Source organism: Physeter macrocephalus, chromosome 19, assembly GCF_002837175.3.
Source record: "Physeter macrocephalus isolate SW-GA chromosome 19, ASM283717v5, whole genome shotgun sequence".
Taxonomy (NCBI): domain Eukaryota; kingdom Metazoa; phylum Chordata; class Mammalia; order Artiodactyla; family Physeteridae; genus Physeter; species Physeter macrocephalus.
In genome coordinates this window covers 49,201,912-49,225,352 of record NC_041232.1, presented here as the reverse complement: position 1 = coordinate 49,225,352, position 23,441 = coordinate 49,201,912, and the positions used below count along the sequence as shown (strand labels likewise).

General features: G+C 46.9%; 1 protein-coding gene across 14 annotated transcripts in view; it reads right to left on the bottom strand.

The window, feature by feature from the left end:
* FHOD3 (formin homology 2 domain containing 3) overlaps window positions 1-23,441 on the bottom strand; it is a 546,814-nt gene that overhangs the window by 223,363 nt on the left and 300,010 nt on the right. For all 14 annotated transcript variants that reach the window (XM_055080580.1, XM_055080572.1, XM_055080570.1 and 11 more), the window contains exons 7-8: window positions 13,992-14,103; window positions 6,397-6,491 (exon numbers count right to left, since the gene is read on the bottom strand). In XM_055080580.1, coding sequence (XP_054936555.1) covers window positions 6,397-6,491; window positions 13,992-14,103 — 207 coding nt within the window. The remainder of the gene's footprint in view (window positions 1-6,396; window positions 6,492-13,991; window positions 14,104-23,441) is intronic.

Sequence of the window (23,441 nt, the reverse complement as noted above, 5' to 3'; positions counted from 1 at the left end):
AGACGAGGCACCAGCCCTGGCTGACACCTTGACTGCAGCCTTGTGAGACTCTGAACAGAGGACCCAGCGAGGTGGTGCCTGGACCCTGCCCCACGGAAATTGTGAGGTGATAAGCCTGTGATGTTTCAAGCCGCTAAATTTGTGGTAATTTGTTACATGGCAATTGAAAACTAACATACTCAGTGATCAGAAAAACTCCCGTTAATAAGATTGATCTAGCAACAGCTGGAGTTTTAACAATTGAATGATTCCCTTTTCTTTCAGTTAGGCAGGCCTTCCCCTTGGTCTAAGACATTTAGGAAAACATGAGAAATTTCAAAGCGGCAACCAAGAGACAAAAAGATAACCCAAGAAAGAAAGAGCCGACTTCTCTTTGAGTTCTGCTTCTCTTAAAAGAAGGATGATAGCTCAGATCAGGCCTCTGCTTAGAACCGGAAGGACCCTTGAGGTGATTTACTCAAAGTCCCTTATCTTATAAACGAGGGAAATAAAGGCAGGGGAGGGAAGGATTCACCTGAGGTAATAGGAAGTTACTAAATAATAACTAATGAAACCCTGCACTCAGACCTGCTATTCTGGTCTCCTTTCCTCACACACCTGTGCCTTCTACACAAACTACTCTGGCCTGAAATTTCAAGGTCTCGACTCCCTATTTATTTCACTATTATTGCATTTCAAAAATACTCTAAACATGGTGACTTGCCTTGCAAGAAAAAAGACCAGTACTTTCTTAAGGATCATCTCACAGCACCAACTTCTTTTAACGCTTCTATTTTGGGGCTATTAATATTGGAAAGAATGTCTCTACTCATAACCCAAATAATGGCTGTTCCCCTTCTATGCTGAACAGAGAGGATACAGCTCACTGCTGTTGAGACCAGACACTAAAGAAAAATAACTGGGATGCGACAGCTTAATCCATCAGGGGCCCCAGCAAGGACACAGAACAGAAGGCTGTGAACCAGTCAGCAGCTGTAATAAATAAACAGGTGCTCACACCTAAGTGGCCAAGTGTGGAAGCACACATAGGTGTCTGCAGATGCCGGGCAAGGCAGTCACTGCTGCATTAGCAGATAGCAGTCCACTGAGTTAACTGAAAAAGTACACACCTGTCCAAAGAACCCTCTCATCAGAACAAGTCCATCTTTTGGTTTTAGTGAAAACTCCAGAACTTGTTAAAAGATGAGGAGAGGGAAATGGTGATACAAACGCCGGGGCAGGGCTAATGATTGGAGGTGCCCTGACTGACTGCTGACCTGCCAATCACAGGTGAGTAGACATTCAGGGTTAGATTCAAAACTTTCTACACGGCAGTGCGGTGGTGGTGGCGGGGGGGTGGGGTAGGATGGGCACAGAGAGGGGCCTCTGGCAGTCTCCTCACCTCCCCGTTCCCCTCCTTTCTTCTTCCCTTTTTCCCCTGCTGAGAGTCAACTGAGTTCCTTCTCTCAGAAGTTTCCAGGAGGTTAAATTCCTGGACCTAGTCCCCATTGCCTTAGCAAGCCCAACCATGATGGGTTGGTGGGGAGATTTCTATTAAATAATTAGGTCTATAGAACCAAACAGATCAGAGAGCCCTTGCTCAATAAGAGGCCCAGATCTGAGGGTATTGACTGAGAGGACATCTGTTCTCTCCACGGTGAAAATGTGGGCTTGAGCCACACCCGCGTCCCACCACCTCTCACGGGTGGCTGCAGGGGAGCTGGCCTTCCACCACGATCAAAGACAGCTTCTCTAGTCCACGGCCATACCACCCGGAACGCGCTTGATCTTGTCAAAGACAGCTTCGCTCTCCGCCTGCATGGGGAGGGGACCGTGCAGCCCAGAAACACACTCACCTCTTTTCAGCTGATTCTCTGACATGTTCAGCAAACTGTGCCACACTCCCACCCCTCCTGGGCCCTGTCCTCCCATTTCTACCCTGACAATCACTGCTAAGGTGCCTATTTCTGGCAAAGGAGGCAGCTACTCCAGAAAAGTCTATGAGCAAATGTCTCTTGATGCCTTCACTCTCAGGCGACACTCAGGACCCCCTTCCTGGTTTCTCTCAGACCTTGTCTTGCCAGGGTTTGTGACAAGTAAATCTTTACAGCCTCTCTCAGAGAGAGAAATCTCTGTCCTAAAGGACATTTTATTTTCCAGTCCCTGGGTTTTCACTGATCCCATCAAATCTTTCTTGTGGGGTAAAACCAGTGTGGTGAAAGCCTGTACACAAGTGTTCATAGCAGCAGCATCTGTGAAAGCCAAAAGCTGTGAGCACCCAAAAATCCTTCAGTGGATGAAGAGATAACAAATGGTGGCATAGTTATATTATACAATGGCACACTATACAGCAGCAGAAAGGAGCAAACCATTAACACGCATAGTAACATAGATGAATCTCTAAGGCACTGTGCTGAGTGAGAGAAGCCAGCCTCAAAGGGTCACATCCTGTATGATTCCCATTTTTGAAATAAGAGAACTATAGTGATAGAGAATAAATCAGTGGTTGCCAGGGGCATGAACAGGTGATCAGGATGTCATTATAAAAGGATAACATGAGCGAGATTTGAGGGGAGATGGAGCCGTTCTATATGCTCATTGTGAAGGTTATCCATAACTATATATGTACACAGTTAAATACCAAGAGAAAAAAGTCAATTTTACTCTATGGTAATTAAAAATATATATATAATCAAATCTAAAAACAAATGCTCAGTGTGAATCCCATCAGGTAACTCACCCACTGGCTCCGCTAGAGCAGCTTCCCTCCCCAGGGCTCCCTGGGGTCACCTTCCCTGAACGCTCCAAGCCAGCCCCATGGCGGTGCCTCTTGTAACTCATCCCCCGCCCCCACCAACCTGCTTCATCTGATTCTACAAGGTGGTCAATATCTGAGCCCCCAAAGCGGGGAATCCCACCTAGGAGATTGCAGCTGGATCAGGACAGGGCACCATGCAATTTCAGCTTGCAGGGTGAGAAACGGTTCGTTTCTGACGCTCCCTGAGATCTTCTGAAGACGTGGTTTGGGGGTGTGGGGAGAGTTCGGGGGGGGGGTTAGTCTGGATCCTGGAAACGCCTCATTAATCTCCCTGTTTAACAAAGGGAGCAGACTTCAGTTTCAGAACCATGAGCAGGCTAGAATTTCATACCCTTGTTTTGTCATAAAAATGTTAATGTTTTGAATTCCATGTTATTAGGCCAGCTTCCATTTTGCTGAAAGAAAAGTTAGAAAAGCAATATAATTTCCCACATTTCAGAGTCTGAATTTTTTCCAGACCCATATTAGCATTTCAATGTGTTATGATGTTTGGGATCTCAGAAGATGTTACTCACTGGAACGATAAACGTGACTAAAATTCAACAAAAGAAAACAAATCCAGTGTGGGTGCCAGCGGCCTGCTGACCTTTTTGAGGAAAGGGTGACACTTAGAATCATGTCCTCAGGACCTTCCTGGACTTCCCCTGGGCCAGAACTAACAAAAGATGAGACGGAACTGCCAGAAGAGAAAGAGTAAGTGAGGAATTCCCGGACGTTAGATGCCTTATGGTGCCAAGGAGAGTGTGACACGTGCTGGGTCCTTGCCAGTGATTTGGCAGCAGGATGCCCACGCCATGCGGCTGCTGCTGGGATCGTTACACAGCCGAGCATGGCCTCTACCGCTAAGGTGGAGAGCATTACAATGAAAACACTGTGCAAGAGTGAAAATGCCATTTTTTGCTAAATTCAATGTTTTCCAAAACAATGGCAGTGACGGAAAACGACAGGAAATAGGTGACCTTCATCTTCAAAAACCAACAGAAAATTGCTTTCAAATTGCATGGTAAAATCAACTCACAAAGAGCTTTGAAAATAAAAACCGAATTCTTAGGATTATCTTCCAGAAAAGTGATGCCCATTCCCCACCAGGACTGTAGGAAATTTCCTGTGACCTCATCAACAAGCGGCATTTCATTAAAAAGCAATCACTGCCCACGTGACCCGGAGAAAATGGCTTGTCGTTTTACTATATGTTTCTTTTAATCTTAGTAGGGTTAATGTCATTCATTTTTCAACTGAGTTCTTAATATATTTAGGATAGTTATCATTTTCTGCCCAGTTTTTCGCAAACAATTTCCCAGTTTGTCACTTGCCTTTAGTTTTTGTTTTGGATTTCATTTTACAAATAAGACGTTTTATAGTCTATAGTTTTATACAGTGAAATATTTAAGTCCTTTGCTTTGGAATCTTTTTGACTGGTTTTACTATTTTATTATTCGGCAACTAGAGACCAGTTAATCTTCACCTCTAGTTTTTCCTCAGTTTTCTACAGTTTGATATGTTACATTGAACTCTTCAATCTACCTGAAATTTATTTTGGTATACAGTCAAAGTATGTTTTTGTTTATTTCCATTTATCAAAACCTCTCCCAGTCATGAATAAAGCTGACCATCCCTATGGATTTCAATCACAGGGTGAGTCGTCCTGTGCATTGAGGTCTGTTTCAGAGGCCCTCTGCTTCAGCCATCTGTTGAGGAAACAGTCAAGACCACATTGTTTTAATCCTTAGAGTTTGCACAACATCTTAATATCTTGTGGAATTACTCTTCATAATTATGTTGCTTTCTACTAATTTGTCCCCAGTCATCAGGGGAAATGTTTCTCCAGTTACATGTCAGGAAGAGATTCTGGGTCCTTTCTGAAGAACTAATGATCACTGCAGTTGGTCCTTAGGCTTGCACCCGGCAGCCTGGGGCACAGAAAGGGAGGATCTTGGGGTGGCTGATGTAGCGTCTGGGGTCCAGGGAAGAGAAACAACCCCACCCTCCTTCAATTATTAATGAGGAAGGGGCCCAAGCACCGGGATGAAGGAGCTCCAGTCCTGAGAGTGGGCTGTCCCAGGTCAGCATGGGACCCACGGTCAGAGCACCTCTCAGGACGGACACAAGCTGGTGACCAGGGAGGACATAATGGGAGGAAAGGGAGCACAAGGGTGAGGTCACCATCACAGGAGGAGGACGGGACCCGCCCTCAGGAATCCATACCGCGCCCCCAGCAGTCAGAAGTCAATAAGCCGTGGAACAGAGTGCTTGCTTTTCTGTCTGATTGTGAATGATTTCCTTAAGAGTAAAACTTGCTAATCTACATTCTTAAGGAAAAATGTTTTCAAGGGGACATCTTGAAAGGACGAGCAGCCATAAAATTCTCACTACCCTCTTTCCGGTTTCATTGGAAAGAACCAAAGCACAGAAAGCATGCAGACTCTCAGGCCTTCACAGGTATGAGTGCCAGCACACATTGCACACATGCCACATGTGGGCGTAAAGCGTTTTCTCTTGCAAAGAGGCATGCTGAAGGGTGTTCCCGCCATGGGGGTGCACACGATGTGGTTCTTCTTCAGAGGGCAAATTTTAGATTTTCACATGTGCTAGTTCCCTAGGGCTGCCATAACAAAGTACCACAAACTGAGAGGCTTAAAACAACAGAAATTAGGTATGGAACTTGGTAAACTGTAAGCTGAAGACCTATCGCATTTGCTACACAGGCTGCCTGAACACTGTGACCATCTCTCCAGACGGGTCCCTCTGTGCTTCTGGAGGCAAGGATGGCCAGGCCAAGTTGTGGGACCTCAACGAAGGCAAGCACCTTCACACGCCAGATGGTGGGAACCTCGTCAACGCCCTGTGCTTCAGTCCCAAATGCTACTGGCTCTGTGCTGCCACTGGCTCAGCATCAGGATCTGGGACTTGGAGGGCAAAATTATTGTAGATGAATTGAAGCAAGAAGTTATCAGGACCAGCAGCAAGGCAGAGCCGTCCCAGTGGACCTCTCTGGCCTGGTCTGCCGATGACCAGACTGTTTGCTGGCTACATGGACCACCTGGTGTGAGTGTGGCAGGTGACCCTCGGCACCCACTAGAAACACGGCAGAGCTTTAAAAATAAAAAACTGGTTTTCTGAAGAAGAAAAAAACCCAGAAATTTATTCTCTCCCAGGTGGAGAGACTAGAAGTCTGACATCAAGGTGTCGGCAGGGCCGTGCTCTCTCCGATGGCTCTAGGGTAGGATCCTTCCTTGCTTCATCCGGGATTGGCTGCGGACAATCCTTAGCATCATTTGGTGGTCCTCAGCTTATAGATGTATCACTCCAATCTCTGCCCCTGCTTTCACTGGCTGTCTTCCTCATGTATGTGTGTCTACCTTGTCTTCCCTCTATGTGTATCTCTTTTCCTCTTCTTATAAGGACACCAGTCCTATTGGATTAGAGCCCACCCTAATGACCTCATCTTAACCTGATTACATCTGCAAATAGATCACATCTATTTCCTAATAAGATCACATTCACAGGTACCAGGGGTTAGGACTTCAGGAACACATCTACAGGAACACATCTTTTGGGGTGGGGGGACACATTTCAACCCATAACAAATATCAACCGACCTTGTTCACTAAAGTCATTGCATAAACCAGTAACTCCGTGTCGACCCCATCCTTTTCCTCCAGGATTTCCATGATATTTGACCAAGGTTTGACTCCTAGGAATAAAGCAAAAATCATTAGAAACAGCAATTCAACACTCCTTGTCCAATTCACATCACAGTTGATCCAGAGACTTATCACCCAATGATGGCAATGCCTTTCAGTCACCAAATTTCAAAGCATGACACAATTCTTAGGGTGGACTTGAACATGTTTCCAATTAGGTGACGATATACCATGTCATCCTTGTCTACTTGAAAATGTATACTCTTCAGTGTCAGGATGCCTATCAGTTTATTTGAAAAGTTCCCTTTATACTAAATAGGTGATTTTTAAAAAATCCATTCATATGCAGTTTTAGACCATGCATTTTACTCTCCAAGTGTGGAAATTCTTTGTAAGTACTCTCTGTATGTCCATCTCCTGCAAGGAAAGGGGATGCAGGAGAGCTTTACAGTCACTCTAGCAATGGACTTCAAACAATGACTGTGAAACGTCCATCCAGCAAACATTTCAAGATCAGAAGTATATTATCTCTATTCAATCAAGGCACAAATAACTATTTAAGCAAGCATCAACCAGGTACCAAGGAACTGGGTCTCTGGGAGTCTGTCATCAAGAGGCTTATAATCAAATGGAATAGTTAGGCATAAGTACAGGAACACACCTCAGCACAGGGTAAAAGCACTTAGAAGGCAAAGCGCTTAGCCAAGCCTGTCACTCAGCAAGGGAGGTCCGTCTCTTGCAGTCCGATGGTCGAGGAAGGTTTGGTGCAAGAGGTGACTCCTCAGTAGGGCTCCAGGAGGAGGCTCCTGAAGGCTGTCCCGTGGCTCCAGGGAGGGCAGGGAAACCCTCCACGTTCAGGATCGCCAAGCCAAGGCCAAGGCCACAAAGGATACACGACACCCTGATGTGATTTCCTACGCTGGAGATAAACATCTGCAGCGAAGTACTGCCTTGTCCTTGGCGTGGTGGTGTGGAACGTGCAGCTCTTTCCTGCTTTCTCTATAAAGATCTCAAAGGGATATAGCTTATTTTTGCTGAAAAAGTAAAGTCTGAAATAACCTAAAACCAGTGGGTTCCAAATGCTGATTCATGGATGGGTTATGTCAGAGCAGATTTCCTGGCCTTGAGAACAAAAGCTCCCCAAGGGCAGTGATGTGTCCTGTCTTATCTCTGTGCCCTTGACAGAGTGCCCGGCACATAGTAGGTGCTCAATAAAATGTCTGACTAGTGACTGGAGACCCCTGAGAGGGCATGGGTGGGTTAAACGGGGGAAGTTTTAAAAGAGCCAGAGGGTTAAATGCACACAATAAGAAAAGAAAACAGGAGAATTTTTTTTTTTTTTTTTTTTTTTTTTTTGTGGTATGCGGGCCTGCCTCCGTTGCGGCGGGCCTCCCTCCGTTGCGGCCTCTCCCGTTGCGGAGCACAGGCTCCGGACGCGCAGGCTCAGCGGCCATGGCTCACGGGCCCAGCCGCTCTGCGGCATGTGGGATCCTCCCAGACCGGGGCGCGAACCTGGTTCCCCTGCATTGGCAGGCGGGCGCGCAACCACTGCGCCACCAGGGAAGCCCAAGACAGGAGAATATTAAAAGGAATAGGCACCTACTATACGATGTGAAAGACACAGATGTAGTTTGCTGTACAGGTCTGTTGGTGCTCCCAGCAAGGGAACAAAAAGCCTTTTCCTTTGGACTAGCTGCCCAGTTGGTCCAAACTATGAACCTATGGACTAAGCTTCTATGACCCTTTGTTACTGTGAACACAGAAGCATGATCCTTTGCCTGCTAACTGTTGAATATTATCTTCTTGCTGATCTTTATCATCAAACTATTTTGAAGTCCACACCTGGTCTTCAAAGCCCAGCAAAGTAACTGTTTCTGCCCTCAAGACAATCAGTGTGGTCAGTAGGTCATAGGTCTCACTGTCCAGGTATAGGTCAAGCATTCCAAGTGCCTTTGCTCATGTTTATAACAAGGACAACTTCCGTCATTCACACTCACACCCAACCTCACTACAAAACACGAAAACACGAGTTCTACTGGGTTCCCCACATATGCATAAAGAAAAGCCTATGCAAGAGAGAGAGCCTCAGTGCGAAGGATTCCTAGTGGGGCTTCGGGGCCCAGAACTGCTTCCTGGTTCCTTACTTTGGAGTCACACATGTCAAACAGGGCCTGGGGAAGGAAAGGCCAAGAAGCAACCGCAGGCATCCCGGAGAGAGGGATGTACCTGGACTATCTCCTCTCTTCCTCTCTCTCTCTCTCTCTCTCATGCAGACACACATATCTGTGCACCAGTTTATCCATTATAATGAAAACACTCAAACACTGGCTTAATTAAGAACCGTGCTCTTCAGCTGTAATATGATTCCCTTTTTACCACTTAAGGATTTCAAGACTGGAAATTTGCATGTATTCATACACTGTTGGGATAAATGCTCATTGTCCTTTGACTGTTTGGGGACCAGAAAATAGAAAATTTTTAGAAGAATGAAGGGGAAGGGGAAAAAAACCTTCTAGTTCAACACAGATAGCCCTGGCAGGGCTCCAGCTGGCCTGTGTCAAGCACCAGCAGTCGTAACTGTCCCAAGAGCTGCCACCTGTCAGAACTAAATGGTCCAGTTCACCCCCACCACCAACACCTTTGTTGCTCCATTTGGGGTTTACGCGTGTGTACATGTAGGTAGGGGATGGTCCTGTATTAGAAGCATAAACCACACGATCTTCCCCTTCACATAACAGAGAACGAAACCGAGCCCCAAAGTAATGGAATGAACAGAGGCTAGAGAGACGCGTCTAACCTGGAGGGATCGGATCCACCCTAGAGGCTCACTGTGAGGTGTCATGGAGGTGGAGCACTTTGTCGATTCTCCCGAGCACTGACGGAGAACATCAGGAGACAGTCATTTCCTTCACCATTATCATCCGTCTCCCTCCAACTCCACCTCCCCTTCCCCCACCCCAAACACTGGAGTGAGTGTAGGTTCCATGACAGCCTGGTTTTTCTCTGATGTTTGCAAGCACATGGTTGGCACTTAAATATTTGTCAAACAAATGAGTTTTATATGAAGAATGCTTAGAACAGCGTCTGCTGCATGGCAGGCACTCGAACAGCAGTAGCTGCCACTGCCGTGGTGGTGGTGGGTGGAGGACACCCACACGGACCCACAGGCCTTCCACACAGGCTCCCAGGCCAGGCTCCTCCTCCCAGCAAACCATAGCACTCCTCCCTCAACCCAGAATAAACCGCTCAGTGCTTCTCCCTCTTACTCTCCCCCCGAGTCTCTGTATTAAACCCAAAAGAAAATAGTAAGCTATTTTGCATGATGCCTTGTACACAAGTTGGTCTAACACTCAAATACAAGGTCCCAGCAGCATGTTCCAAGCCTTTCAGCGTGATCAATGAACACTTAACAGGTATGCTTCTGTTCTAAGCAACAATGGAAACAGAGCTTCAGTTCTGCCCACTCTAACCTCCACCATGCTCTGTGCATTCTTCACAGAGCAATGTATCCTTGAGCAGAAGTCAGAGACGGGATCGCGTGAAAAGATGGCTGGATTCTTTTTTCCCTGTTAATCATGTGTTAGACACATGTTTAAAAATTATGTCATATCTCATCACCTCACATTCAAATGAAAAATGGAACGTCTTCAAAAGCAGTGCTGAACCAAATTAGCAGGACTCAAGATTTATGACTGAAATTTCAAAATAAGTTACCCAGTCTGTGGGTAACAAAATAAGTGCCGCCCCCTGTGTCTGAGAGGCAAACTCATACAGTCAGAGGGAGGGGCACCCCGCCCAGGGGAGCAGAGGGTTCTCGACCAGTTTCCTGTTGATCACCACAGCAAAGGTCCCCAGGAAAGGAAGTCTCTGATGATAGCAAAATGACAAAGCAAAGGCCCTCCCGTGGGCCTCCATGAGTGCTTACTGCCTTTCTCTCTTCCTGCCTGGCCCCATCCACTAGGAAGGGAAATTGACTTGAAGATGCAGGCAAAACAGTTGCCCCTGGGACTTCCCTGGTGGGCCGGTGGTAAAGAATCCGCCTTCCAATGCAGGGGACGCGGGTTAGATCCCTGAGCAGGGAACTAAGATCCCACATGTCGCAGGGCAGCTAAGCCCACGTGCCACAACTACTGAGCTTGCGCGCCTCAACTAGAGAGACCGCGTGCTGCAAACTACAGAGCCCACATGCTCTGGAACCCGTGCACTACAGCTACAGAGCCCACACGCTCTGGAGCCTGCGTGCCATAACTAGAGAGAGAAAAAAACCCTGCACGCCACCATTAGAGAGAAGCCCGTGTGTCGCAACGAAAGATCCCTCATGCCTCAACGAAGATCCCGCATGCCACAACCAAGACCCCATGCAGCCCTAAATAAATAAATAAATAAATAATAAATCTTAAAAAGAAAAGAGTCTGCCCCTGCAGTATGCGCAGACAGGTGTGACACTGAGCCATGCCCTAGAGACTAACTCCAATCCACCATTTCATTCTAGCCCCTGAACCAAAGGGGCACTTGCCGGGATCAAATGGGGCCCGTTTAATTTGCATTCATTCATGCATATTTATTAGTCTCTATGAAACACCTAGATCCCTCAGCTTTTATTGCTGCTCCCTAACTGGCCCACTCTTGGCCTAACAGCAAATTGTCCATCCATGTTCACAAATGAACACTTCTGGTTAACCCACGTGTGGGATGTGTGATGTTTATAGAGCAACTAGAGGAATTAGTTCTCAGACCACTTCATTGGCTGTAGGTGGTAGTAATTTTTGAGGTCTTTGAGCTCATTTGTTGATTTTCTTTGCTGATTCTTTAAATTTAACAGTTTTCATCATCCAAAAGAATTCCTTTCTACTAAAAAAGTCTGTAACATGCCCATTCTCCACCCTATCCCCCACAAAATGAGTCTAAAGCCACCTTGAGGAGTCAGATTTATGGCTTATTTATAAACTTGTGTGGACGTGGACGTACTCGGCTGGCCCTCAGTCACCTCTGGCACGTCTGTCTACTTGCTGGTCCAGCTGAGAGGGGACTGGAGAGCGAGAGCAGCTTCTAACCTTGCCAGGTGGAAACACACCTGCTGGACATGCTGCTTCCTGCAGAAGAGCATGACATACTTAGATGTCCAATTCCAGCACAGGGTTCAGGAACAATTTTAATAGCAGTAAAAGAGGATGATGTTATATGTATATGTTATAAAATCGTGGCCAAGACCACACATGCCATAGAGAAACATGGGAATGAACCGCACGTGATAAGCTATGGCTGAGTTTTTCCATCAGTGTTGTTCATTTCTGTTCTCAGCCACCACTAGTGCTCAGTAGCAGACAGATGACAGCACTTGCCAGAAGCTTAAGAAGTTTTATAGGCAAAAATCATGATGTTGAAAAACAACCCCTTGGCTGTTTTGATTTTATATTTTTACAAATTGGGAAAAGATGGCCATTGTTTTGTCTTGGGGGAGAGAGTATAGCTGAGAGCCTCTGACTGGGTCTGCAGGTAGAGTCTTGGGGGTAGAGGGCCCTCGGGATCACTCCTCTACCTCCACAACATGCCCTCCATAAAATGTGCAGTCCGAGGAAGGAAACTATGAGCTCCCAACCCAATGAAGCCAAAGGAGAACCTCAAGGTCACAAGAAGGCTGTCCCCTCTAACACGGCTCCCATGACAAGGGCCCACGGGTTACCTGAAATTTAGGACAGGAAAATGAAGAGCCCGCTAATTGTCCTAAAGCAACCCCCAGAGTTGGAGGATGGAGTATGAATCTTCCAAGGACAGATGAAAGGATTGGCCTCACTCTCCCCGCAATACCCACCTTTGGCCTTAGGCCTCATTGACTGGCCCCGGGAAAGCCCGGCCTGGCTTCTGAGCCATTGAGAGCCTTCATTAGGATTCTCAGGGAGTCCCATTGATCTGCTCTTGAGGCCATGAGGGTCTTCATGCTCGTGCTTCAGATGGCAACAGGCTGTGGCAGAAAGAAACCCGCCCCCGTCTGGGATCCACTCTCCAGACTCACAGCCCCCGACCACACACTAGGGACTGCCTCTGTGATACACCTACACACAGGCCTGGAGTCCCCTCCAGCCTGCAACCTACCGTGCTGGGGACTGAGGTCTGCCTGCGTGTTTGTGGGGACAGTGCAGGAGCCCAGCTCACGGTCCTGGATGGCTTTCATTAACTTATATTCAAAGTTTCAAAGCAACAAGTAAGCTGCTTTCTTTCATCTTTGGATTCAGCCCTGGATGTGGGTCTCTGAGCAATGCTAAGTCAGAGACACAAGTGGTTTGAATCAAAGAGGGCTATTTAGGCCTCTCATTCCTTTTGGACAGTTGTCCCTCGGCTGACTTGTTCATAAACATGTGTGTGCACGTGCACACGCAGACACACAGACACACACACACAAAACCATACACCAACATGTTAACAAAAACTCTCTCTGGTGAGATTAGAGGTGATTTTTTACAGTCTCCTTAACATTGTTGTTTCCAAATTTTCTACAGAGTGTTACTGTTATAAAAAGAAAAAAATTAATGTTATCATGTTTTTGTTCTTGTTAGAGTCTTTGTGGGGATGATAATATTAATAAAAATGTCCTACTGAGGAACAAAACCAAAATACTTTTAAAAGAACAAAACAAGACAAAAAACCCCATTCTAGCTTCAGGCTTCGCAGTATTATAGGAGCCACAGCCTGCTTTACAGTAAACCAAATCCAAAGCTCATTCGTCATCAAGTGTGTACAGCAGGCCTGCCTGCTGTGGGCCAGCCAGGTGCTGGGACACCAAGAAGAGACAGACACCCTGCCCTTGAGCAGGGCACACACTCATAGGAGACGGGCAGTGACAACAGCACAGCAGAGAATAGGGACGCGTGAGGGCTTTGAGAGCATATGCCCATCTGATCCAAGATAGGGAGGGTGTACTGCGGGCTGGGTAGGAGGCGGGGGTGACGGGTGGATGGGGGCTAGATGGCGAAGGGTCAGGTCCTGATCCTGTGGGCACCGGGAAGCCACTGGCAGGTTTTAGATGGAAAATGATGTGGCCAAATTTGTGCTTCAGAAGAATCCTCCAACAGCAGAGGGGAGGGTGGGCATGCCAGGGAAGGGAGAACATTCAGGGAGGCAACGGATTCCAGGTGAGAGAAGGTGAGGGTGTGGGATGCAGGGAAGCGAGAACATTCAAGGAACATTCTAGGGGTCAGAGCCAACAAAGCACGTGTGAGGGGAAGAGAGGAAGGAGTCAGAGTGATCCCAACAGGATGGGAAAAGAGGATAAGGAACTGGTTCTGTGTGTTCGGTCGCGGAGGCTGAAGACAGCATAAAGATAAGCTGGGTTAGCTTTATGGGTTAGCCCAGGAGTGCTTTTCTTTCACTGTTCCCTCCCTAACCTAATCTTTGTACACTTAACTATCCTAAAATATATGTTTCCTGCGGTGGGAAGTCCACACAAAGGGAATTCTGTTCATTCTTAATTCTGTTTTGAACATGTAAAAAGTGGAAGCCTTCTTACATTGGGCACTTTTACTTCAATGACATAGTGGGCAGGGACCACTCACCCCTTTTTGTGTCCACAGCAGAGACGGCCTGAATCAGAAGAGGTGCATTGGACTCCGAGTACTCCACAAAGACCAGCAGCAGCTTCAGGGCTGTCTTCACCACCAGGCGGAACTGCAGAGAAAAGATACATCGTGTAGCTGCAGACACAGCGGGGATGCCTAAAAGCTTCGTCCTAACAGCAGCTGGCACCCAGCCCCTCTTCTCAGCAATTACACAGATTCCTTCACTGGACGCCTCAGAAGGCAGGCGTTAGTGTTGTCTCCATTGCACAGGTCAGGAAACTGAGGCACAGAGTCCCCTGCCCAAGACTGCACAGCTAGAACTAGAACCAGAAGTTGAAAACAAGGCCTTTGGCCCCAGAGCTCACACCAATGGTCTCTCAACAAACGAGGTAACAGCTGCTGGGTTGGTTACTTCATTTTATCCAGACTAGATCATTCTGAAGTAGAACAATTGATTCTCATTTTTCCGGTGAGGAAGCAGGCACAGCAGGTTAAATGACTTGTCCAGGGTCACAATAGGTCACCTGAACCAAGTCCTGGTCCTTAAAACTGCAGAGAGGTCTGCCTGGGGCCTCACCCCACAGTCCTGGGCCCAGAGCCCTGCACTCACGAGGAGCCACACGTAGCCCAGGGGCCCTCCTTCCCGCGGGCCGAGAGTCACTCACCCAGATAAATTCCCGAACCTCCCAACTGATGCTACCGCAGATCCCTAACTCAGCTCAGCAGCTGGGGGACTGTGGCAGCCTGGGGGTTCCAGCTCAGCTCCCTGCTCGTTCCCGCAGGGGCTGCAGCTGCTACCTTCACCCACAGTCTCCTTTCCTGCACCCCACTTCCTTCCAAGAACCTCCTTCTCAAGGAACTCAAACACCAACTTACTCCTGGAAATGGGTTCAAATCTTGCTTCTCAGAAACAGCAAACCTGCCTCGGGGCTGCTCCTCCCACCCGCAGCAGGTGGCTGGGCAGTGCCCCGCCCCCCACCGGCAGAAAGCGCTTTCTAGGGGACAGGGGCTGATCTGCATCCTGTCTGAAGGGCCTGGAACTACACCTGGCACAGAACGGGCTCAGCCATGTTTGCTCTCTGAATGAATGGATCAGGTAAGGACCAGCCGATCAGCCCACGTCCCCTCGCCCCACCCCCGTGGCCCTGGAGAATCGGCTCCAGGCTCTCCACTCACTCTGCAGCGGAGAAAGGCCCAGTGCCCCCGTAGGCATCGGCTCACATCGAATTATTAGGGGCATGTGTACGTGTTAGGGGAGAAGTGGAGCCCTGCACACGCCGCAGGAAACAGAGTGAAACCACCACCCACCCACAGTCATTTCTCCAAATACATGCACCTCCCTCTACCCCTTGCCCCTTCTCCTCTGTCATACTTCCCTAGTAAACCAGCTGGCTTTTCCTCGATTCCACATCTCTCTCCAGCCAGTGCCATGGTTCCCAGCTCCCCTTTACAGGAAAACATTTCAAAAGAGTTGCCACCCTCCCTGGCTCCCCTTCCTCACTTCCCACGGACTCCTCCATCCAATCTGACAGGGCTTCTAGCTCCACCGCGCAGATTAAACTACTCTTGTCAAGATTGCCGATGACCTCCATGTTGGTCAGTGGTTACTCTTCTGTGCTCATTTTGGCTCAATCCTCAGCAGCACGTGACACAATCAACTGCTCCCTCCAGAAATAACTTCCTCTCGCCATGGCCGACCGCAGTCTCCGACCTGGGTGGCTACTCTTTGGCTGGCTCCTTCTGAAGAGCTCAACCTCCAGGTGTGGGAAGGCCTCAGCGCTCACTACTCCCCCGCTGCTCCCTTGCCGTGCACTCTCTCTAGGTGAGCTGATCCAGGCTGTTAGTTTTAAGTCCCATCTATGACTCAGTGCTCTCCAGGCCTGGCCCCTGACATCGCCACTCGAATGCTTACAGGCCCTCAAATTCAATATGGCCCGAAGAGAACTCTTGATTTGCACTTATGCTCATTCCATCTCACTGACCGCTGCCGGCATGTTCCTTCCACAGTCCCCACCTCAGGACAAGGCCCCGCCATCCACTGAGTGCAAAAGCGGGAGTCACCCTGCCCTTCTCCCGCCCAATCCTACGATGACGCCATCGTCCAGGGCTGTCAGCGGCTGTCCTTGCCCTGACTCCATCCACATCTCCATCTCCCTGTCCACCATTGAGAGCCTCCTAAGTACTTCTGGGCTTGTCACCATGAAGTCCATTCTCCAGATTGCAGCCAGAGTGACCCGGGCACTCGCAACCCTCTATTCGCTCTGCGTCACGTTCAGGGTGGAATCCACCCCCGTGGGCTTCGTGTCTCTGCCAAGCCCTCTGACCTCATCTCCTCTGGTCACTCTCCCTCTGCCCAGGGAGCTTCCATTAGCCACCTTTCTTTAGTCATGTGACCATGCACTTTTCACATACTGAAGCTTGTGCACGACTCAGTCTTCTCATTGGCTATTCCCTAACCAGTCACCACAGGACTGGCCTTTCCTTATCCTCCAGGTCTGAGAAGTTTCCCCTCATGGGAAGTGCCTTCCTGACTACTTCATCTAAAGGAGCCCCCTGGTCACTCACATCACCCTGTTCTATTTTCTTCACATCCTTTATCAGGACCTGAAATCGCTACATACAAGTTTGTTCACCTGATATTCCTCTGTTGCCCCGGACTAGAGCAGAAGCTACCTGGTGGTGGAGATGCTATTTTATTTGACCCACAGGAAACAGCATCTGCCCCGAGGAACTACTGGGTCAGTACTGCACACGAAGGGCAGGCCGGCGCGCCCTTCTCACCGAGGTTTGCTCTGCACACCCAACCACTAATGTATGTGAAGCCAGCCTCGTAGGCCCCGCTCCCATCCCCCACTCCACACCCCGACAACTTCACGGAGGACAACCAGCATATTGGGCTTCTGTCCTCACAGCGACATCCTTATCGCACTGGGACCTGAGTTCTTGTGAGGGCTTTGAACTCTTTAGAACGTTTTCACCTCCATAACCTGAGTCCCACGTTGTCTGCTCTCCCTGACTGAGAACAGACTAAATTCCAAAGTATTCTTCTCAGCAACTACAAGGTTGGGGGCAGGAGGGGAAGGCGTGGCATGATGAACTGTGCTATCTTTGTACGTTGAGAGCTGAAAAAAATTTCTTCAAGTAAATAAAACAACCCAGCAAGCCCAGGCTTGGCGCCCTCCTCAGTGGGTACACTATTATTATGTGGTTTAAGCCTCCTCAGTGCCTTCATGGGAAAGAACCTGGCTGCTGCCCAGCCCACTCCGCCATCAGCTGGTCTCAGCAGGACCCCCTTCTGGGCATCTCTGTGGTCACAGGGCCTTGGCTGGCATGGTCCCAGGGACCCACTCTCCCATATGAGGCTCTCTAAGTAAGAAACCACTGACTGTTTTCTCAGGGAGCCTTCTTTCTCTAATAGTCTCAACATGCCTATTCATGTCATCTTCTCCTTTGCAATAAAGGCTCTGTTTAGAGATCTTTTGGCACTGTTATTTTATTTTTTAAAAATCCCTAAACTCTTCTGATTCATGATTTTAGGTTTCTACAAATTTGGCTTCTACTGAGTCTAAGTGGACATTTATTTATGTTTGGAAGACTCACTATGTGAAATTAATCACAAACATATTAGATAGTTAAACTACTTTAGAAAAAGAGCATTAGCATGTTAATTTTATGGAAATGAATGGTACTAATTGCAAGCATGTCCCAACTAACCATCAAAATACATCCAGCAGGACTCCTCCTGATAAATACCTCAGTAACATTACTGCACAAACTTGAAAGTAATAAAAGTACCTGACTTCAAAAGATTTCTATATCAAACCCTTATTTTTCCAGAAATCACTTAATTTGATGCCCTCCAGAACCTGGAAAGCCATCAAAACCCTCCAAAACCTTGGAATAGCCACAACGGAGGCCACACAGCCATTCCTCCAAGTCCAAACATGCTGCTCGTCTCAAAGCTCTTAAAAATCCACACCTGGTGCGACAGCACTTATCCTAAGACACATTCTAACAGGAGTGGCCACTGAGTTTCCCAACCTGCTGAGAAGAGGCCAACCAGAGGCCAGTGATGGGTAAGGAGAGGCAGGCCCACTGTGGCAGCAGGAGCAAGGACCGCAAATGAGGGGGCGGGAACAAGCGGCTCGGGTGCCAGCACACACTCCACTGCGTGGCTCAGACACTGAAGGCTTCTCAAAGGGCAGTGACACTCCAAGGACATTTTCATCCCTGCCTGGTGCTCCTTCATGTTCTAATGAGGGGTTTCATTGCAATGACTCACAGGCTCAAACACCGGCCTATCCATCTTGCACTGAGGGAAAAATCAGTAAGAATAGATTCTCGTTCTTGTAGAGCATTAATCACTTGGGAAGACAAAGCAACTGGTCACAAAACAGTTAAACACGGCAACGTGGAGTCAGCCTCAGAAGCAGTGGCTCTAAGACCAACCAGACGCTGGGGTAGTAGATTCCCCACATCCAGAGGTTCTGAGTGGCCCTTGCTAAGGCTACTGCAGAAGGAATTCAGAACCCGGATGCGGGCTGAGCCCATTTAAAGTCCCTCTGAATCCCAAGAGGCTCTGCTTCTTCTTTCAATGTCTTGAGTGCCTTCCAGATGCCCAGCACCCAGCGAGATTCCCTGAGGGAGTCAGGAAGCTGTAGCCCTGCCTTTAAGGAGATGGTCATCCTGCTGTGGAGAGAGGACTCAGAACACCTCCATACCACACAACCGAGAGCGTTACTGTGTTAGGGGCCCTTGAAGCCAGGCTGCTGAGAACAGAGAGCGCTTCCCAGAGCAGGGCCCTTGCAGTGGGGAAAAGAGACAGTTGGACAGGCTCAGAGCTGATCCAGCCGCCCTTCAGGGCTTCCATGGTGCAGAAGAGCCATGTGACAACCTGTGGGTTCCTGCTAACACAAATAAGCCCTCTTCTTTAGTACTACAGTATTACATGATCCGCGGCTGGTTGAATCCACAGGTGCAGAACAATGGATACAGAACTTAGGATACAGAGGAACCACAAATACGGAGAGCTGACTGTAATTCATACATGGATTTTTGACTCCTGGGAGGGTCTGTGTCCCTAACCTCTGTGTAATTTAAAGGTCAACTATAATTACATTCTAGGAAAAACTAGTACTGTAGTCTATTTTAGCACTGTCCATTATAATAAATTATGCTTTATATTGCTTTAAAACATGCAACTAAATCACAGTATATAACAGGAATCTGAGACAACCCGTTTGCACAAGGACAGGCACATGCAGCCAGCACTGAACTGTGCTTCTCACAAGTATGAGCCTTACTCTTGGCTGCAGCTGTCATTCTCAATCTCTGCTCCTACACAGAGTAAAATAGGGGCCATGAGGCTTCAGAGGAACAAGGATGCCTGATGACCCAGGGATGCAGCACTTGTCAGGTCAAGCCTCAGTCGTGGACCGAGCTTCCACGAACAACTGCATGAACAACTCGGGACTCCAGTGTCACCTCCGTGTCAGGGAGGCAGGGACTGAGACTAGGAGGATGTGTCCACACAGTGCTTGGCTGGTTTTTGGTTTTGTTTTTTTTTAATTTTCTGGGTCAACCCACAGGGAGGGCGTGGAGTCAGCCTGTACAGAACCCGGGTGTCTAGGTTTTGGATAAAATGTAACCACCAGATGTATGGAAAAGGAATAAAAGACAGCTTCTCAATAATTCTGCACTTAAAAGCAAACCAGAACTCCCTTCATGTTTTATTGTACTTAGAGAAAACCAACAACTACACTTAGCAGGTCAAATATGCTCCTTATTAGGTAGAAATAAAAGTATTCCCTGAAATCTCCAAATTCCTACTCCTCTTCTAAAATTCAGCAACCATAAAAAGAAAACAATTTCCAAACCTCAGGATTTACATTACAAAGGAGGTTAGAAAGACATGCTACATTCTATGTTTCATTTTCCACTAAAAAAGAATAAATATGTTATAGAAGGGGATGCTGGTTATTAAAACTGAATTAGAAATTATAAGGTTAACTGGATCCACAAAACTTTGCCACATTGTTTACAAGCTTACCAGAACTAAGAATATACTAAATATTTTAACAACAACAAAAAATTCAAGTGACTTAAGATACTTATCTTTAAGAACTTCTCTTAAACATATACTTAAGCTCAGAATTCCTAAGCGAAAAGCTCAGAATGGGCCTGAAAGCTTTTGTAACTGGTTATCAAACAGATACCTTGGACTCCACATCTTTCCCCTTCTGTGATGTTGTCTGCAAAATGAGGTGGATCTTATCAGAAATAAAGTATGGGCCCAAATATATTCCCTGAGTCCAGAATTCTGAGCTGTGGCTTTCAGGTTTCTGTGAGGGAGGGGTGAACACACGAAGGCTGGCACATCTGCCAGGACAGGAAGTCACCTGCCTCAAACCCTGATGGCCGACCTGTTTATGACCCAGTGCAATTTGCAGAAAGGGAACCAACTTGGTGATTAACGGAGTAGCCAAGTGTGAGGCTGGTAACCCCTTAAGTTTTTACTAGTCAGTGGTAGGAAGTCTTACAGAATGTAAAATACAGAAGACTATTCAAAAATAATGCAAATAAATGTCAAAATAGTAAATAATGCTACAAATGAACATGTTCTGTTGAGATAAAATTCTGGGGTTTAGCTGGAGGTTTCTTAAAGAATAATGACTAAAAGTGGACAAGACCAGAAAACATCCACTGTGCAAACTTTCCCTTAGGATACTCAATGTAACTATGAAGAGTTAGTTGATTAACAGGTAACATAAATCCACTGTTGTTAACTAAGCACTACCGAAAACCCTGCACTGAAATACTGCCTGAAGGAACACCTTGATAGTATCTGCAAAATGAAGGGGGAATCAACCAGGGTGGGGACTTTTCCCATGAGTGATATCTCCATCTTCAGATGCAAAATCTCCTGGTCTAGGAGGCTATGTGACTTGTCACGCAGCTAATTTCTGGAGGAAGTCAAAGAAAAACCAGGCCTATCTGATTCTTTCTACTATACTATAGGGAACTATAGGGAACCCCATCTTTCCCTCTGGTGCAAAAACATAAGCCTTGGGGAAATGTGACACATATCCTTCTCCAAGGAATAATCAAAGTTAAAGAACTTTCTTATATAAATAGCCAGCTCTGGAAACATGACAGTGAACAACAAGCAAACCTCAGGAATGGTGAATGTGCTATTGGCAAGAATTCGGCAGTCAGCTCACATCTCCTTGGATGTGGGTGGAGAAGGGTGGGCAGGTGAGTACTGGCAGGTGGAGAGAGGCTGAAGGGATGGGGGTTAGCGGCGCTGGCAAAGGCAGACCTGAGCTTGTGGGGCTATTCCCAGGGCGGCTCCAGGAAGCCTATGATTCTTCCGGTCCTCCTGTCCACCCAACTCTCTAAGAACATCTCTTCCTAAGGAATGGCACATCCGCTACTGTGGGGTTTTTACATCACCCCAGATGTCTTCCATATCAGAACCACCCATTCCTACTCTCTCCAGCAGCTAGAACACAGCTGCTAGTCCTTGGCCACATTTCCTAAAAGGGCAGAAGGGTCAAAATGCCACCCCTGGGTTTCCCTGGTGGCGCAGTGGTTGAGAGTCCGCCTGCCGATACAGGGGACACGGGTTCGTGCCCCAGTCCGGGAAGATCCCACATGCCGCAGAGAGGCTGGGCCCGTGAGCCACGGCCACTGAGACTGCGCGTCCGGAGCCTGTGCTCCACAACGGCAGACGCCACAACAGTGAGAGGTCCACGTACCGCAAAAAAACAAACAAACAAACAAACAAAAATCCCACCCCTGCTCCTGTTTCTCCCATTTACGTTCACAGGGGAACTTGTCTGTGTAAAATAGTAAGCTGCCGTCGTTCTGGTTTATGGATAAGCCTCTGGAGAGTTGTGGATCCTTCCACATATCAGCTCCCTGAAGTAGATCATCTCAGAGTGGATTGAAGAAACTGCTGTTCCAGCTTTGTGGCTGGAGACTCATCCTGGACTATGGGGTCCCCTCAACCGGCTGGCTCGTTTAAGGTCTGGCTTGACCTCTGGCCTCTCCCTCTTCCCAAACAATGACTAGTAAAACTTCCTTTTTTTTTTTCCTTCCACTGAGATTATCCACATATGGGGGCATCCAAGGGATCAAATCAGTGAGAATTAGTTTTCTGGGTGTACGGAGCCAAATAACCAGCAAAAGAGCAATAGCTATAAAGGGGAGGCTGGCTCTTTGCACCCATAATATCTCTGACACAAATATTACTTGAACCTGCCATTACAACTTGTGGAATTTAAAAAAATCTTACCTAATGAAATATTGATAAACATGGAAAAAATTGAAATACAACCTCATTCACTAAATACGTTTTCATGAAGACACAAAGAAGCTCTATAGTACATAATTAGAAAAAATTTGATTTTACAATATGAGAAAAATCAAATAAATTATAGTACACTTGTATGATTAAATATTACATAGGCATTAAATGTTATGTTTTTGAAATGCCATAATACAGGAAAATGCTTATAATATATTTAGAGTTAACTATGTAAGAACATTTCAAAGAAAAAAAGTAGAAAGAAACATACAAAGTTAACACTCTTTATATCTATATAGTAGCATTTCAGGTGATTTTTACTTTTTTTTTGTATTTCTAAAGTTTTATACAAAGAGAATATCTTACTCTTACAATCATAAAAAAAGTCAGTAAAAGTTTTAAAAGGTTATTTTTTAATATCAAGATTTCCTATTACACCAATGAACTTTAGCTGTTTTTTCTTCAATCTGTTACCATTAACTGCATCATGAAATTAGTTTTAATCCAAATTTCTATTAATAAAATACATATTAATTCAAGTAATTTGGAAAGATTAAACATAAAAATCTGATAGAATTCATTTGCCTGAGTAGATCTCAAGGTATTTTATTTATCGTGTTTTTAAATATACAAAATTGAACCTCTGTCTTCTACTCAGAAAGCTACAAAGAGTGTCGCTCCAAACCTAACAAGAAAAAAGGCCAAATAATCATTAAAATCAACTTTTCTTGAATCCACTAGAGAGATGGGACGTCAGGGGAACCAAATAGCATGAAATCTAAAAAGGAACAGTTTTCCTTCCACCAGCAAAAGGTGGGACACAGCAATGGCCCATATAAGCAGAGCAGAGTAGGAGGACAGAGCCACCATACCGAGCAGCAAGTCAAACTCAGATCATAGTTTTAGCAAATGGCCAAGGATAGACTATCATGAGAGTATGGTACCCCCGGGAACTACAGACACAAAGGGATTCAGCATCCACTCACAGCCGCTATCCAATGACCTCCATGGCACCACGAGGAAGATCGGGGCACGGATGGAGACCTAAGAAAGTCTCCCCATGGTGCAGGCTGGGGGATGCATAACCAGATAACAAGAACAACAGCAACCACCCCATAGGAGGAGGGGAGCAGCCACCA